General features: G+C 45.9%; 1 protein-coding gene across 1 annotated transcript in view; it reads left to right on the forward strand.

Moving 5' to 3' along the window:
* LOC139228164 (ADAMTS-like protein 3) overlaps positions 1–17937 on the forward strand; it is a 616221-nt gene that overhangs the window by 333629 nt on the left and 264655 nt on the right. The window contains exon 4 of the mRNA XM_070859351.1: positions 10558–10685. Coding sequence (XP_070715452.1) covers positions 10558–10685 — 128 coding nt within the window. The remainder of the gene's footprint in view (positions 1–10557; positions 10686–17937) is intronic.

The following is a 17937-nucleotide window of genomic DNA, read 5'->3' on the forward strand; positions in this document are numbered from 1 at the left end:
AAAGGGGGGTAGAAAGAGAGCTCTGAAAGAATGCTGAATCTCGATTGCATTGTTGCAGTGAGGCACTTCGCTGCGGTTGAGGGAGGGAAATTTACAGCCTTATCCTTTCCTCCCTCCACCTTTTAACAAGATTTACTTTTCCTGGACTATTGAGGCAGTGAGTTGTCTGTGACCATGGGAGGAGGTGGGGAACCTACTTTCAGGCCTTTTCTCATTGCAACTGAGCGATCAGCAAGGGACAGGGTATATGTCTATAATCTCTCCCTCCAACGTAGAAGCAAATTACAGTGCTAATTTATTTACCTTACTCATTTAGTAGATATTGTAAGTAGGTACAGTTTCATAACCTGCTGCAACGCCGGAGGCTATGTATGGAATGCATTATACAAATGGAGAGATTAGTATGTCGTTAAAGAGGCAGTAAAGTATGTAGTAATTTGCAATTTGAATGCAGCCAGGACTGTTGGCTTTGAAAGCTTGGAGCAACTGAGCATGGAACCTAGTATGAGCAGCAATAATATCTTTGTTAAGTGAAATCTCCTGGATGTTAAAGCCACTACAAATTAGGGAGAACCAAAGAAAACAATTTTGGGGTTAATTTGAGCTCCTGTTAGAAACTTAACGTTTGCCTTCCAGTGAAAATGTATGTGCATTGTTTGTTTGGGCAGTCGCAGCCAAATGTGTTTCATTTAAGTGCTTATTTACCAGCTCCTTTAGCCCCTACATCATTTCATCAGCGCAGTCCATTTGCTGGGTCTGCTTGTCCTGCTGCCAGTGCAAAGTGGTGTCTCCTGAGGCCGTTTGATGGTGTGCAGGTGCAACAGTTTGCTGGGAAACTCAACCCGCACAATGGAAAGCTTTTTTAATTAAATGCTCAAGAATTATAGCTGTTTATAAAATCTAACTGTTTAGCACAAATCAAAATGTCAACACTATAAAGCACCAAATGCAAATTTTGAAAGAAAGAAAAAAGCTGTGGGAGATTTTAATTTCCAGACTGCAGTCCGCCTTTGCCAAACCTCTTTCTTTGAAAACCAAATTGCGTGGAGAGAGCTTGAGAAGCTACGGTTGTGACCTTGACAGGAACAGCAACTCTTTGCCTGAGGCAGAGCTGCTTTCAACCATTAATAGTGGAAGGGATACGTACTTTTGTTCTGCGGCTTGAGTGGGATTTAGCAATTGGCCCCTGCACTCGAATTAAGTCCAACTGGTGTCTGGTACTTCATTTAAGTTGCGGAAACCGTTCTGAAATCTGACCCAGGTGTTTGTTTTCCAATATCGGCACCTTTTATACTGTGGGGCAGATTCTGGCAACAACAAAACAACTGCACAGACACAGGATTTTCTTGCTGTTAGAAAGAAAGAAAGACTTGCATTTATATAGCGCCTTTCACGACCACCGGATGTCTCAAAGCGCTTTACAGCCAATTAAATACTTTTAGAATGTATTCACTGTTGTAATGTGGGAAACGCAGCAGCCAACTTGTGCACAGCAAGGTCCCGCAAACAGCAATGTGATAATGACCAGATAATCTGTTTTTTTGTTATGTTGATTGAGGGATAAATATTGGCCCAGGACAGCGGGGATAACACCCCTGCTCTTCTTTGAAATAGTGCCAAGGGATCTTTTAGGTCGTCCCTAAGCACTTCACAGCCAATTAAGTACGTTTTGAAGTGTCATCATTTTTGAAATGTAGGCGATGTGGCAGCCAATTTGCATACAGCAAGGTCCCACAAACAGCGATGTGATGATCTGTTTTTATGTTGTTGGTAGAGGGATAATATTGGCCAGGACACCGGGGATAATTCCCACGCTCTTCTTTGAAAAGCGCCATGGGATCTTTTATGTCCACCCAAGAGTGCAGATGGAGCCTTGTTTTAACGTCTCACCTGAAAGACAGCTCCTCTGACAGTGCAGCACTCCCTCAGCACTGCACTGGAGTATCAGCCTAGATTCTGTGCTCAAGTTCCTGGAGTGGGACTTGAATCCACAACCTTCTGACTCGGAGGAAAGTGTGCTACCCACTGAGCTGCAACTGATACTTGTTCGAAGACTGAGTTCATGACTTTACCATTCTCATCGTAGACTTTCAATAATGTCAAATAGGACACCTTACCGGCCAACAGTGTAAATCTTGCATCGGTGGGCTTAAAAAATCAGTCTGGCAATGGATAGAATGGAATGGCCATTTCCATCGGTAAGAAGCATGGCTAACACCTATTTATCTTTGCTTCTTGTGATATTTTCCCTCTAGAGGCAATAAACAAAACCATGTTGTGAGAGACGCCCTCCAGAGATGTCAGTGCCGTCTCATAAAAATAACTGCACGGCTCCCTCAGGAAACGGCACTGTAATATGAATGGGATATAGGCTATAATTTATTGAAAAGCATTGTTCTCGAGCTGAGTTCCTGAAAAGGAGGCGTTGAACATGTCATCTGTTTATTAATAAAATATTGAAGGATTATGTGAGTGCTCTAACAAAATATGTCAAAGGAGTGCCAAAGAGCACAGATTGTAGTGGAGGGCTGAGAAACCCAAGGCAAAAATCAAAAAGGGACACAATACAGCTAAAATCTAAAGGGCAAAGTGTGTTAAAAAGACAAGCCTGAAGGCTCTGTGCCTCAATGTGGGGAGTATTCGTAAGAAGGTGAACGAATTAACTGCGCAGGCAGCAATTAACGAATATGATATAATTGGCATCACAGAGACATGGCTCCAGGGTGACCAAGGCTGGCAACTCAACATCCAAGGGTATTCAACATTCAGGAAGGATAGACAGAAAGGAAAAGGAAGTGGGGTAGTGTTCCTGGTAATAGAGGAAATTAACGCAATAGTAAGGAAGGACATTAGCTGGAGGATGTGGAATCTGTATGGGTGGAGCTGCAGAATACCAAAGGGCAGAAAACGCTAGTGGGAGTTGTGTACAGGCCACCAAACAGTAGTAGTGAGGTTGGGGACAGCATCAAACAAGAAATTAGAGATACGTACAATAAAGGTACAGCAGTTATCATGGGTGACTTTAATCTACATATTGATTGGGCGAACCAAACTGGTCGCAATACGGTGGAGGAGAATTTCCTGGAGTGTATTAGGGATGGTTTTCTAGACCAATATGTCGAGGAACCAACTAGAGAGATGGCCATCGTAGACTGGGTGATGTGTAATGAGAAAGGACTAATTAGCAATCTTGTTGTGCAAGGCCCCTTGGGAAAGAGTTACCATAATATGGTAGAATTCTTTATTAAGACGGAGAGGGACACAGTTAATTCAGAGACGAGGGTCCTGAACTTAAGGAAAGGTAACTTCGATGGTATGAGAAGTGAATTGGCTAGAATAGACTGGCAAATGATACGTAAAGTGTTGATGGTGGATAGGCAATGGCAAATATTTAAGATCCCATGAATGAATTTCAACAATTGTACATCCCTGTCTGGAGTAAAAATAAAATGGGGAAGGTGGCGCAACCGTGGCTAACAAGGGAAATTAAGGATAGTCTCAAATCTAAGGAAGAGGCATATAAATTGGCCAGAAAAAGCAACAAAGCTGAGGACTTGGAGAAATTTAGAATTCAGCAGAGGAGGTCAAAGTGTTTAATTAGTAGGGGGAAAATAGAGTATGAGGAAGCTTGCTGGGAACATAAAAACTGACTGCAAAAGCTTCTATAGATATGTGAAGAGAAAAATATTAGTGAATACAAACGTAGGTCTCTTGCAGTCAGATTCAGGTGAATTTATAATGGGGAACAAAGAAATGGCAGACCAGTTGAACAAATACTTTGGTTCTGTCTTCATGAAGTAAGACACAAATAACCTTCTGGAAATACTAGGGGACCGAGGGTCTAGTGAGAAGGAGGAACTGAAGGATATCCTTATTAGTTGGGAAAATGTGTTGGGGAAATTGATGGGATTGAAGGCCGATAAATCCCCAGGGCCTGATAGTCTGTATCCCAGAGTACATAAGGAAGTGGCCTTAGAAATAGTGGATGCATTGGTGATCATTTTCCAACAGTCTATTGACTCTGGATCAGTTCCTATGGACTGGAGGGTAGCAAATTAACACCACTTTTTTTAAAAAGGAGGGAATGTGAAAACGGGTAATTATAGACCGATTAACCTGACATCAGTAGTGGGGAAAATGTTGGAATCAATTATTAAAGATGAAATAGCAGGGCATTTGGAAAGTCCAAGTCAGCATGGATTTATGAAAGGGAAATCATGATTGACAAATCTTCTACAATTTTAGCAGGATGTAACTAGTAGAGTGGACAAGGGAAAACCAGTGGATGTAATGTATTTGGACCTTGGCTTTTGACAAGGTCCCACAAGAGATTGGTGTGCAAAATTAAAGTACACAGTATTGGGGTAATGTATTGACGTGGATAGAGAACTGGTTGGCAGACGGGAAGCAGAGAGTCGGGATAAACGGGTCCTTTTCAGTGACTAGTGGGGTGCCGCAGGGCTCAGTGCTGGGACCCCTGCTATTTACAACATACATCAATGATTTAGATGGAAGAATTGAGTGTAATATCTCCAAGTTTGCAGATGACACTAAGCTGGCTGGCGGTGTGAGCTGTGAGGAGGATGCTCAGAGGCTGCGGGGTGACTTGGACAGGTTAGGTGAGTGGACAAATGCACGGTAGATGCAGTATAATGTCAAGGTCAGGTGTTTCCCCACAGTGAAGGAGGGGAAATCATCCCGGACCAATCACATCTGCCTGTTGGTGTTCAGAGAGAGTTGGGTGACCGCGTGCAAAAAACACAGAAAGCTAACAAGCAATAGGGAAGGCAAATGGCATGTTAGCCTTTATTGTCAAGGGGTTGGAGTATAAGAGTAAAGAAGTCTTGCTACAATTGTACAGGGCCTTGGTGAAACCACACCTGGAATACTGTGCACAGTTTTGGTCTCCTCATCTAAGGAAGGGTGTACTTTCCACAGAGGCGGTGCAATGGAGGATCACGAGATTGATTCCTGGGATGAGAGGGCTATCCTATAATGAGTGATTGTGTAGAATGGGCCTATACTCTCTGGAGTTTAGAAGAATGGGAGGTGATCTCACCCTTCCTTTGACTACCTTTTTCTATTGTGTATTTATAGAAGAATTTTGAGTTTCATTTTTGTTAGCAGCTAATCTAGTCTCATACACTCTCTATGCCCCCCCTTATTCCCTTAAGATCTACTTTGTACTATCTATATTCTGCCTGGTTCTCAAGATTCTGAAGGGAATTGACAGGGTAGATGTTTCAATAAGATCACCTCTCAGTCTTCTAAACTCCAATGAGTATAGGCCCAAACTGCTCAACCTTTCTTAAGTCAACCCCTTCATCTCAGGAATCAACCTAGTGAACCTTCTATGAACTGCCTCCAATGCAAGTATATACCTCCTTAAGTAAGGAGATCAAAACTGTATGCAGTACTCCAGGTGTGGTCTCACCAACGTCCTGTACAGTTGTAGTAGGACATCCCTGCTTTTATACTCCATCTCCCTTGCAATAAAGGCCAACATTCCATTGGCCTTCCTGTGAACAGGACAAGGACAATCCGATTGCAGAATTGTTCATGAGCATCACAGAGTCTGTACCAGGAAGCGTCAGTTACAATATTTCATTCATTTTCAAATCCGGTACAGAAAACAAAATAAAAATAGAGGAAGAAAGATTAAGAGAGGGAGATAAAAGAAAAAGAAAAATGTAAAAAAAGAAGTTTAAAAATCTCTCACAATAATTAAAATCTGAAGGAATGATACTGCACTCTTGTAAAAGTTCATTTTCAGTGCTAGAGAGGTTGTTTGGCAGTAAGTAAAACTTACCACGGCCACTAAAAGGGCACTCACACTGGAATGGACCAGCCCTAACTTGTTCTGGCAAGTTTAGTTCATAACTGTGAGGTAAGTACAGCAACTTCACGCCGTTCAATGTATTTCATTGGGGAGCAAGACAGTGAGATGCCATTTTTGAGAAGCTTTTGGAGGAACGCCACTTCTTGAACAGCAACTTGTGGAATTCTGCGATTAATTATGCATGCGCACTCGTCTGAGTTCCACGTAAATAATGTTATTTCTACCACAAAATCCAGCCTGGTATATATTGAATGGGTACCAGTTAAGAAAAGAAAGAAATACTTGCATTTATGTAGCGCCTTTCATGACCACTGTACGTCCCAAAGTTCTTTACAGCCGATGAAGTGCTTTTTGAAGTGTAGTCACTGTTGTAATGTCGGGAAGAGGTCAGAAGTGCCGTGTTGAAGTCTCGAGCATTGGTCAAATACTAACAGAACACTGTCACTTGATCTCTGCTGCCGAGAACTACTGCAGTACTTGGCAGTAGGTCAACACCCTGGGTTTATTCCCTGCAGTAATAGATGTATTTTCCGAAATTAATAGCATGTGAAATATAAAAGGCAATATTTTGGTGAGTGTCCAAAAATATTTAGGGAAAAGCTACTATATGAGTCACATTATTAGCAATCTTTGAAGAAAAGCAAGGGATAGAAGTAATGGGCCAATGGGTCTGTAATCTTGTACTGAATCAGGTAATTGAACAGTGCCAAAGAGCAAGTACAACAATGTATACAGAATGATGTGAAGAGCTGTAACACAGCCTTGTATCATTTCTTCTACAGCATTAGTCAGTGCCCATTCAAATAGCAATGCAGCAGCACTGGTCTATACATATAAACTACCCGAAACGTTCCTTCCAACAGAAACTCAAACACTTACAGGTATAGTTCTAAGGACCCAATTTTGGCCATGACTTGCATCAATTTTTTTGGAGTAAGTTGTTTTTTCTGGCATAATTTAAAAAATTTGCTCAGTTAGATACGATTTTTTTTAGTTCAGTTTTTTTTTTCAAAAGGGGCGTTCCCAGATACTTACGCCAGTTTTGGCCATTTATGGCACTTTGGCCAGCTAAATCATTGCTCCAAATTGACTTAGGTCAACGTATGTGGCCAGCTCTGCAAAACCTTGCGGGCAGTTAAGAAATCGACGCAGGTTAGTACATTTAAAGCACCAAAAAAGAAGGGTGGTAAGAGAAGGGATAACCAGCCGTGGATAACCAAGGAAATAAAGGAGAGTATCAAATCAAATCGAAGACCAATGTGTATAAGGTGGCCAAGGTTAGTGGGAAACTAGAAGATTGGGAAAATTTTAAACAACAGCAAAGAATGATTAAAAAAGCAATAAAGAAAGGAAAGATAGATTACGAAGGTAAACTTGCGCAAAACATAAAAACAGATAGTAAAAGCTTTTACAGATATATAAAATGAAAAAGAGTGACTAAAGTAAATGTTGGTCCCTTAGAAGATGAGAAGGGGGATTTAATAATGGGAAATGTGGAAATGGTTGAGACCTTAAACAATTATTTTGCTTCGGTCTTCACAGTGGAAGACACAAAAACCATGCCAAAAATTGCTGGTCACAGGAATGTGGGAAGGGAGGACCTTGAGACAATCACTATCACTAGTGGGGTAGTGTTGGACAGGCTAATGGGACTCAAGGTAGACAAGTCCCCTGGTCCTGATGAAATGCATCCCAGGGTATTAAAAGAGATGGCGGAAGTTATAGCAGATGCATTCGTTATAATCTACCAAAATTCTCAGACAAAAGACAGGTAACTATCGGCCGGTTAGTTTAACATCTGTAGTGGGGAAAATGCTTGAAACGATCATTAAGGAAGAAATAGCGGGACATCTAGATAGGAATAGTGCAATCAAGCAGACGCAGCATGGATTCATGAAGGGGAAATCATGTTTAACTAATTTACTGGAATTCTTTGAGGATATAACGAGCATGCTGGATGGAGGTGTACCGATGGATGTGGTGTATTTAGATTTCCAAAAGGCATTCGATAAGATGCCACACAAAAGGTTACTGCAGAAGATAGAGGTACGCGGAGTCAGAAGAAATGTATTAGCATGTATAGCGAATTGCCTGGCGAACAGAAAGCAGAGAGTCGGGATAAATGGGTCCTTTTCGGGGTGGAAATCGGTGGTTAGTGGTGTGCCACAGGGATCGGTGCTGGGACCACAACTGTTTACAATATACATAGATGACCTGGAAGAGGGGACAGAATGTAGTGTAACAAAATTTGCAGATGACACAAATATTAGTGGGAAAGCGGGTTGTGTAGAGGACACAGAGAGGCTGCAAAGAGATTTGGATAGGTTAAGCGAATGGGCTAAGGTTTGGCAGATGGAATACAATGTCGGAAAGTGTGAGGTCATCCACCTTGGGGGAAAAAGAAGAGTAAAAGGGAATATTATTTGAATGGGGAGAAATTACAACATACTGAGGTGCAGAGGGACCTGGGGGTCCTTGTGCATGAAACTCTTTTGGATCCTTGTGCATGAATCCCAAAAAAAGTTAGTTTGCAGGTGCAGCAGGTAATCAGGAAGGCGAATGGAATGTTGGCCTTCATTGCGAGAGGGATGGAGTACAAAAGCAGGGAGGTCCTGCTGCAACTGTACAGGGTATTGGTAAGGCCACACCTGGAGTACTGCGTGCAGTTTTGGTCACCTTACTTAAGGAAGGATATACTGGCTTTGGAGGGGTACAGAGACGATTCACTAGGCTGATTCCGGAGATGAGGGGGTTACCTTATGATGATAGATTGAGCAGACTGGGTCTTTACTCGTTGGAGTTCAGAAGGATGAGGGGTGATCTTATAGAAACATTTAAAATAATGAAAGGGATAGACAAGATAGAGGCAGAGAGGTTGTTTCCACTGGTCGGGGAGACTAGAACTAGGGGGCACAGCCTCAAAATACGGGGGAGCCAATTTAAAACCGAGTTGAGAAGGAATTTCTTCTCCCAGAGGGTTGTGAATCTGTGGAATTCTCTGCCCAAGGAAGCAGTTGAGGCTAGCTCATTGAATGTATTCAAGTCACAGATAGATAGATTTTTAACCAATAAGGGAATTAAGGGTTCCGGGGAGCGGGCGGGTAAGTGGAGCTGAGTCCACGGCCAGATCAGCCATGATCTTAGTGAATGGCGGAGCAGGCTCAAGGGGCTAGATGGCCTACTCCTGTTCCTAATTCTTATGTTCTTATGTAAGACTTACAAAGCAATAAAAGTAATAAACAATCAATCACTAACATAAAAAATAGAAGTCCTACCTGTATGCCAGAATCAAGTTTTTTTTTTTTAAGTCCCCCCCTCCCCCCGCCATACCAAAACACTCTCTCTCCCCTCCCCCCCCCCCCCCCCCCCCGCGCCCCCGCCCCCGCAATCAAAACTCTCAAGCACAATCATCAATGAATAAAAAATAAAACTGCAGTCCTACCTCGACCTGGGATGTCAGCGGGCCGGCCGGCCGGCCGGTGCAGGAGGCCACTCGGCCGGGGATAGGGTGCGATGAGATCGGGGCATCCCTTCATCCGAGGATAGGGTCTGCGAGCATCGGGTCCTGCTCACCGCCCGCAGGACACGCTGGGAGGGCAGGAGCATGCGCGCAGACTTCACTGGGCATGCGCGCAGGTGTCGGCATTGCTTTCGGCGCTGGCCTGTTGCTCCGCCCCCCACTTCACAATGCACGCCATGCCGGGAGTCCGGGGACTTGGAAAAGCAGCCAGGATGGGGCGACTTTTTTCCGGCGTCGTTTCCAGCGCGCAAAGTCGGCGCACTGAAAAAAGGGGTTGGGCAAAATTGAGCCCTAAGATAGTATTCTTGCCAAATGTTGTTTTCTGTTCGAGTACCTTGGTTTGATATCCTATTTTAAAATAAAGTGCCCTTTTCAGTCAAACTTCTGGAGAGCCAGTACAATCATGTTTTTGACACATTGCAGTGCACTTGTACATAATATTGGGGTTGCAGTTTCCTCATTGTGTACACTGTTGTGAAAACGGTGAAATGTGTAAGTTGGAGTGGAATACTGTTGGGTCCTTCATAAATTTGGTATGAAATTAACAAGCCTCCAGCGAGCCTTGAGATTAACCGGGTTTTAATAGGGGAAAATATGGACTAGATTCCCAGCTGAAATAGTTAATGCTTAATGCACCTTTTTATAAACAACTCCAAGTATATGTAATTGAAGGTATATGTAGTTGGAGGCTTGCATTGATAAGGGCAGATAAGCATGAAAAGTGATGAGTGCAACGTGAGCATTTGGAACATTGGAATTGGTGAGCCCAGAAACGACACTGATGAATAATGTCGGCGGAAAGAATAGATATTTTGTGAATTTTACCTTTGAAATTCAGTGATTTTGAGTCAGACCATATGAAATGGATCAGGCTTTTCCTCACTGAAAAGCTTTCTTAGCGGAAAATTTATGATGCTGACATTTAAGGGAATGTTTGCATGCTCGCCCACGGAGTTACCTGGCTCACTGCGAGTGTGGAGCGGGAAAATGGTGGGCAGCATGCCAGCTAACCACACTCCTAGCAAGCCAGGTACCTGGTCATGGGTGAAGACTTGTGGAATCTACCCTTCGAATCACAATACTAAATGAATGTCATTATGTTTGTACTGTTTCATAGATGTCTTGCAAGTACTTTCCCTCTTTTACTAAGTACGATTGTGCATTTATTCAATATGATTCTTCTCTCGTTATTTTGTAGACATCGAGGATCACACGTTCAGATGAGGATAAAGATTCTGGCTGGGATGCATGGGGATCTTGGAGCGACTGCTCGAGAACATGTGGTGGAGGAGCATCCTACTCCCTGAGACGATGCTTAAATGGCAGGTGAGAATAGAATGATTAAATTCGAAATAGTTTACGTAACACCTTATCAGGACCTATTTCCTTTAGCAGAGAGGTCAATAACCAGGGGGCGTAGATTGGTAGTAATTGATGGAAGGATTAGAGGGGAGTTGAGGAGAACTTTTGTCACCCAGAGAGTGGTGGGGTCTGGAACTCGCTGCCTGCAAGGGTGGTAAATATGCACTTGAAGTGCTGTAACCTACAAGGTTACGGACCAAGAGCTAGAAAGTGGGATTCGGCTCCAGAGCTCTCTTTTTGTACGGCACAGGCATGATGGGTCGAATGGCCTCCTTCTGTGCCATAAATTTATATGTTGCTATGGGACCGAAATTGGTGAAGGCCAAGGCCCGCCCGGCGGCAAGCTAACGGCTTGCGCCGTCAATCTGGGCGGCAATGGGCAGGAGCTATCAATCTCGGCGGCAAAGGCTCTTGCCACCCAAGTGCTGCCGAGGATGGAGTCGGGCCCAGGGAGGGTGGAAGACCTGCAAATAAAAATCATCGGAAACAAAAAAAAAGCACTGAAACACCTTCAGGGGACCCCATCCAGGTAATTCTCGGTTTAAAAAAAAAACATTTTAGATATGTTCACTAACCTTTTTTTTCCCTTCTTCGTAGCTACTGTCAGGGTTAGACTTGCCTCCATGCAGTGGTCCTTTCCCCTACCGCTGCTGACTCCCGCCTGCACCAATCTGGCAGCTCAGCGCGCGGGAGGCCACTTGCGCTACTTGGCTGCTAGCAGCCGTCAGCGGGCGGTTCCCGGTGGCACTCCCCTCCCGCCCACTCCAGCCCGAGTGGAAACTGGGAGCGAGAGGAAAATGGTAGCAAAATTCGGCAGCGGGCCGTAAGGCCACCAATATCGGGCCCTGTATGTCTGACAAACATCTTAAAATGCTTCACCTGCATTGATTTACTCTGAAGGCAGTGACTCTTGTTCTGTAAACAAACAGGCACCCATTGGGTTCACAACAAGATCCCACAAATAGCAATTAGGTGAACGAGCTGTCAGTCTGTTTGTGGTAGTGTTGGTTGAGACAAGAATGTTGACCAGTCTGGAGTGCTTCTTGCTCTTCTTGACACAGGGACCTTTAATGCTCACATGAACAAGCAGATTTAACGTCTTATTGATTGCCTTGCTGAAAACAGCAGCAGCAGAAACCAGTTTATTTTTTAAAAAACTGTTCACGAACCACACCACAGCCATGTTGGCATGGTGTTACCGGTAAATTGCTCCTTCCTCCCAAGCTAAAACCGGTGCCCCAGTTGTGCCAGAAACAGTGCAGGTATGCACCCAACATCTGGCTCTGGGAGTTTGGATAGAGTTCAAGGATGCGCCCAGTAGGTGAGTGAAAGTGTCCAGAAGAACAGAAAGGGATTATACCGCATCAAATTGCAACTGCTAAGTGACCACCGGTAGGTATCCTGTCATTCAGGTCAATGCCCGTTTCCCGGGCAGTGATCATGATGCCTGCATTTTAAGACAATCGCTTGGCCAGGATTATTTGAAGGTTAAAGTAGTCTGCAAGAATGTCTTCTTGGAGACCAAGGTTATTGGCTTTACCAATGGCTGAAGACACCTTGCAGTCAGTCTGGATGGAAGCAGAGCAAGATATAATGAGCCCCATGCAGTTAGCAAGAACATCATAGGACATTCCATCAGCATCGGAAGCAGCACTACTGGTGCCTCAATAGGTGGCAGGGTGGGGGCAGCCTTACAGGGCATCTCCAAGATTATCATCATCCACTCTGTGCAGCAAAACTTTGCAATATCTTTAGAGGATATGGAGGATAAAAAAGGCAAAGCCATTATTTAAGCCAGAGGAGGATGTTGACCAGACCAACAGGATATCAGTGCAGTTAGCAAGCCTGGTGTGCTAGAAACTCCGTGAAGACACATACAATGAAGTGCATAAGCTTCCCCTTTAAAGAACCCTCCTGACCATATATATCCAAGAAAATGGTCCAAGCACCTTCTGCATAATTGCAGTTTCTCAACTAATATCAATGCCTATCCATTGGTGTGTTGCTGTCACCTTCTACATGATCAGAAAGAAACTGTGGACAAGCTTCAAATACATTGCATCAATTTATTCACCTCCTTTGCATAATATGCAGTTCTGTTGTTCTCCCCAAACCTCACTGACCCCACAGTGCTTTAGTTAGTGCAAGTGTGTTGTATAATTCTTCTTGCTCTTAACCTGCGACCTCCAAATGTCTCCTCAGTGCAAAGAATAAGTATGCTATCTGGCTGCTGGGTTTCAGTGAGAGCCAGTTAGCATTCAGGTAGTCATGGCACATCATAGGCTCAAAAGGTGGTGGAAGGAGATTCAATAGTTACTTCCAAAAGGGAATTGGATCTCTATTTGTAAAGGAAAATTTAGCAGAGGAGTGGGACGACAGGTTGAACCTTCCTTATCCAGAACTCTCTGGACCTGGCCTGTTCTGGATAAGGGATTTTTCCGGACGAGGGGTGGTCATGTTAAATTGGATGGTGCAGGTACTGAGCAAGGGGCTGGCTGGCTTGGGGCTGGGAGTGCGGCAGAGAGATCATGGTGGTGGGGGATCGTGGGGTTAGGCCAGCGATTGCAGGAGTCGGCAGCGAGGAACGACTTCAATTTGTTCATGTCGGAGTTCTGCGCATGCGCTACCCGGGGGCCGGGAATGGTTCAGGATGAGGGGTGGTTCTGGGATAAGTGCATTCTGGATAAAGGAGGTTCAACCTGTGTTTCGATAGCTCTTTCAAAAAGTCAGCACGGGCACGATGGGCTCAACGGCATCTTTCTACACTAAGATTCTATGTGCCAACCTTGCGTTGGATCCTGAGGTGGCGCATCAACTAATTCAGGTATGTGCACAGCTGTTGTTGTCTGGCACATTAATTGTCACTTTCTCCAGAGGGTGTAGATGGACCAAATGTAGTGCGGCATTGAGGTTTAACAATGCCACCTGTGGCTTCCCTGGCAACAGCCCTGCTCCTGGCCATTCCTTCAGCGTGTCTGCATGGGCAACAATGAGATCGACGTATCTTTGCCTGAAGGGTTTACTCAATCTTAGGCCCCCAGCATGTTGAAGCCAGACAACGAAGGCTGTCCTGGAAAGGAGCCCAGGGCCTTTGTAGTAGCAATGTTGGTGTTCGCGAGAGATACTTCCACTGTCTCGCTGAGGCGTCCGGTGCAGCCTGCCCTGGAGCTGTTCCCCAGTCCGCGGTAGACTGCAATCTGGAGAAGCCTTCGAACATGATGCGGCGAATGGACTTTGCCACCCTCCGAGCCAGATCTTGCGTGGTACTTTGGATGCAGTCAGGAACCTTTTATAAACATCATCCTAAGCAGTCCCTCGGAATCGAGGAAGACTTGCTTCCGCTCTAAAAATGAGTCCTTAGGTAGCTGAATAGAGCAATACGAGAACCACAGTCCCTGTCACAGGTGGGACAGATAGTCGTTGAGGGAAAGGGTGGGTGGGACTGGTTTGCCCGCATGCTCTTTCTGCTGCCTGCGCTTGATTTCTGCATGCTCTCGGCGATGAGACTCGAGGTGCTCAGCGCCCTCCCGGGTGAACTTCTTATAAACAGGCCAAATATGGTTCCAATCTCTGGTAGTTCAAATGACAAAGGAACTGAATTGGCTCTTTGGACAGAGCCTTCTGATTCCCCAGTGCCCCCACCACTTGTTCCTCTCCCATGTGCACTGTGACTCGCCAATAGCTGTGACTTCAAACTAACTACCTAAATCCTCTGGGATGGGAGTAGCTGTGCTTCTGCTTGTAACGGTCGGTGAGAATAGTGCAGGATGCTGTGAGGTTGAGGCTTGTAGAACAATTCAAAATATGCCAGTGAGCGCAAGTTGCAAACATTATTCGATAAGAAAGCAGAATTTCTTCTAAATGTTTCCTTATTGAAAATGATATAGTCAGCGTGGCATATAAAAATATTGATGCACCGGGAACATTTATTTTTCCCTGTTATAGACGGAGGATAAGTGGGCAACCTGGTGGATTGTCTCCTGGTCACCTTAAACCAAGACCCTCTGTATTGACCTCCACATCTTACAAATCTGGGGGGTAGTACCCTTCGTATGATGTGAAGATATAACCCTATAAAATAATACTTGATTAGACTATTGGTTTGGTTGAGAAGATCTTCCAGAAGTGGATCAGTTGATCAGTCGTGGCTGGGGAGAATGCTTGATGTGTAGCTGGATTTTGGGCTTTTCTGTTGCCGGGGTGAAAACGGAGGCAGGACGGGAAAGTTTCCAGCCGGGAATAGTTTGCGCTTTGGTAAGGAAGTCTCGGCATCTGGGCCCTGTGTCAGGGAGTGCAGCGTAAAGGGAGGTGTTGTACAACTCTCGTGGCTCAAGGATGGGAAACTTGTGAAATAAACTGCCGGGCTGTGTTCGTCTGAGAGAGGCCTGGGAGGGTGTGGTGGGGGGGTTGATAAAACCTTAAAAAAAAACCCACAAAAACATTCCCAAAACATTGCCCTCGCCGCCACAACACAAATTGCTAAAACAATTAAAAGAACAAACACTCGCATTTACCTTCGGAGTACTCTGCCTCCCTCTCCTTCGCCGGCTATGCCGGACTGCACTGATTTCCCAGGCGGTCATTGCGGGCGGACGGATCGGGGAAAAGGCCAAACTCCTGCCGGTGTCGCACCGAGAGGCGCTGCACGCCCGGCGCAACTCTACCTGACCGTGCTGCTCAGCGCGCCGCAAAACCCGACCGGAGGATCGCGGTGGGGCGCGGGAGACCCGAACGCCGCCTTTCACACCGCTCCGCGGCGAGACCTCGAGCGCAAAGGACGGGAAAATCCAGCCCTGAAGCTTTACCGAGCACTGCAGCTTGAGCTGTACAAATGTCTCCAGTTTAATTGTTTGGATAAGGTCATGAACCGCGACTACTCTGTGGTTTACTCAGAGGGGGAAAGAATGATTGGTTACACCACACTGCAAATCAGGATGTTTAATCATCAGCCAAGGAACGAGAAGCCAAAATTTGAACATATTGCTGGGTCTCGCCCAGTTCCACCCATCTGCGAAGCAGTCCGTTGTTTCAGCGATGTTATGAAAATGAAATTCCAAAACCAGACGGTATAAATGCAGTTTAGGTGCTTGTGTTCCAATATTATTTGTTTTACATCCTGATATGTGCACTGTCGGTCGCCAAATTGTCCCGTCATTTCCGCTCTTGGCCAAGTCGGACCCGAAACACAAAGGGAATCAAAGAACAGGCACTGGCCTCTGCCCAATCTGTCGCCGCCACTGTCTTGTAATGAAACCCCTTTGTGCTCGTTCCCTCGGCCTTCCTGACACCAGAGTTACTGCAGCCTGGGTGCAGGTCTGTCAGGCAGAAAATTATAATGCATGAAATGGATTCGGATCAGCAACTTCTGGGCCAAATGTTTTTGTATCCATTTCGCAAGGTGGGACTAAAAACACTGGAGGAAATAGGTTGAGATTATTTCTAGAGATCTGCATATGGATCCACAAATCCTTCTGAAAAATAATAGGCAGCAGTCATTGCTTCCGCGTCGGAGCCTGGTCACAGGGCTCTTGCTGAATGGGGAGAACTTTCAAACCTCGACACAGGATGATCCCATATCTCGATTTACACTGTATTTAGTTAAACCGAGGCCCTGTCTACACCCTCAAGTGGACATAAAAGAAGAGCAGGGGACACCTCTGGTGTATTGGGCAATAGTATAGTATTAGGCAGTCCTTTGTGTCCAGAATGACCCGCTTCCACATCAAAAGGGATGAGTTCACAAGTGTTTCAATGAGGGACCTGACATTCCAGATTCCTAACTACATCCTGAAGGGTGGAAGATGCCTGTGCGTGAATTCTTTTACCGTGTGGTGGCCGTTGCACACCAGCCACCACACGGACATGACAGAGCAAGGTCTTGGTCCAGTGGCAAGGGTTAACCAAGACAACTGGAGACCAAGCTCTGCTGCATGGACCTAGTGCGCACACAAACTCCTACTGTCCATAGATCGCAGTGTGGGTTGGCCCATGCTGCACCTTCCCTGGGCCCTGACCCCGCTGTTGTTATACGCTGCACCGCTCCTGGGCCTCTGCCTTGTTGCTGGGCTCCTCAACTCCGACCTCCCCTCTCCTGGGCCCCGAACTCTCGCCCCTCCTGGGCCCCGAACTCTCGCTCCTCCTGGGCCCTGAACTCTCGCCCCTCCTGGGCCCTGAACTCTCGCCCCTCCTGGGCCCCGAACTCTCGCCCCTCCTGGGCCCCGAACTCTCGCCCCTCCTGGGCCCCGAACTCTCGCTCCTCCTGGGCCCTGAACTCTCGCCCCTCCTGGGCCCCGAACTCTCGCCCCTCCTGGGCCCCGAACTCTTGCCGTTTCTGGTCCCTGATCACGACGCTCCTGGGCCCCGATCTTTCGCCTCGCCCCATCCCTGACCTTTCGCCACTCCTCCGCCTCGACCCCGCCGCTCCACTGTTGCTCGCCTCCTCTCCTTCTGCACCTGGATCCCAACCCCATGGCCACGCTCCAATCAGCGACCTGGATTTTGGTGATGTCAGTCCACTCACGCTCCTCGAATCTGTCGCCCTCCTGGAACGACTCGCACTGCTCCCTGAAGAAGCTAGTTCCAGCTCTATTTATAGCCCCGACCTGCCGATGGTGTTCTCTCGCAGGTCGGTGGTGCCGATAATATTCATCCCTCAACGAGCATCGCTAAAACAGGTTATCTGCTCATTATCACAGTGTCAGCTGTGGCTCAGTGGGTAGCACTCTTGCTTCAGAGTCAGAAGGTTGTGGGTTCATGTCCGACTCCAGAGACTTGAACACAACAATCTAGGCTGACAATCCAGTGCAGTGCTGAGGGAGTGCTGCCCTGTCGGAGGTGCCGTCTTTCAGATGAGAGATTAAACCGTGGCCCGTCTGCTCTCTCAAGTGGACGTAAAAAATCCCACGGCACTATTTCAAAGAAGAGCAGGGGAGTTATCCCCGGTGTCCTAGCCAATATTTATCCCTCAATCAACATAACAAAAACAGATTATCTGTTATTATCACATTGCTGTTTGTAGGACCTTGCTGTGCACAAATTGGCTGTTGCGTTTCCCACATTACAACAGTGACTACACTCCAAAAGTACTTCATTGGCTGAAAAGCACTTTGAGATGTCTGATGATCGTGAAAGGTGCTATATAAATGCAAGTCTGTCTTTCTGTTGCTGTTTGTGGGACCTTGCTTTGTGTAAATTGGCTGCTGCATTTCCTACATTA

This window comes from Pristiophorus japonicus, chromosome 17 (assembly GCF_044704955.1).
Source record: "Pristiophorus japonicus isolate sPriJap1 chromosome 17, sPriJap1.hap1, whole genome shotgun sequence".
Classification (NCBI taxonomy): domain Eukaryota; kingdom Metazoa; phylum Chordata; class Chondrichthyes; family Pristiophoridae; genus Pristiophorus; species Pristiophorus japonicus.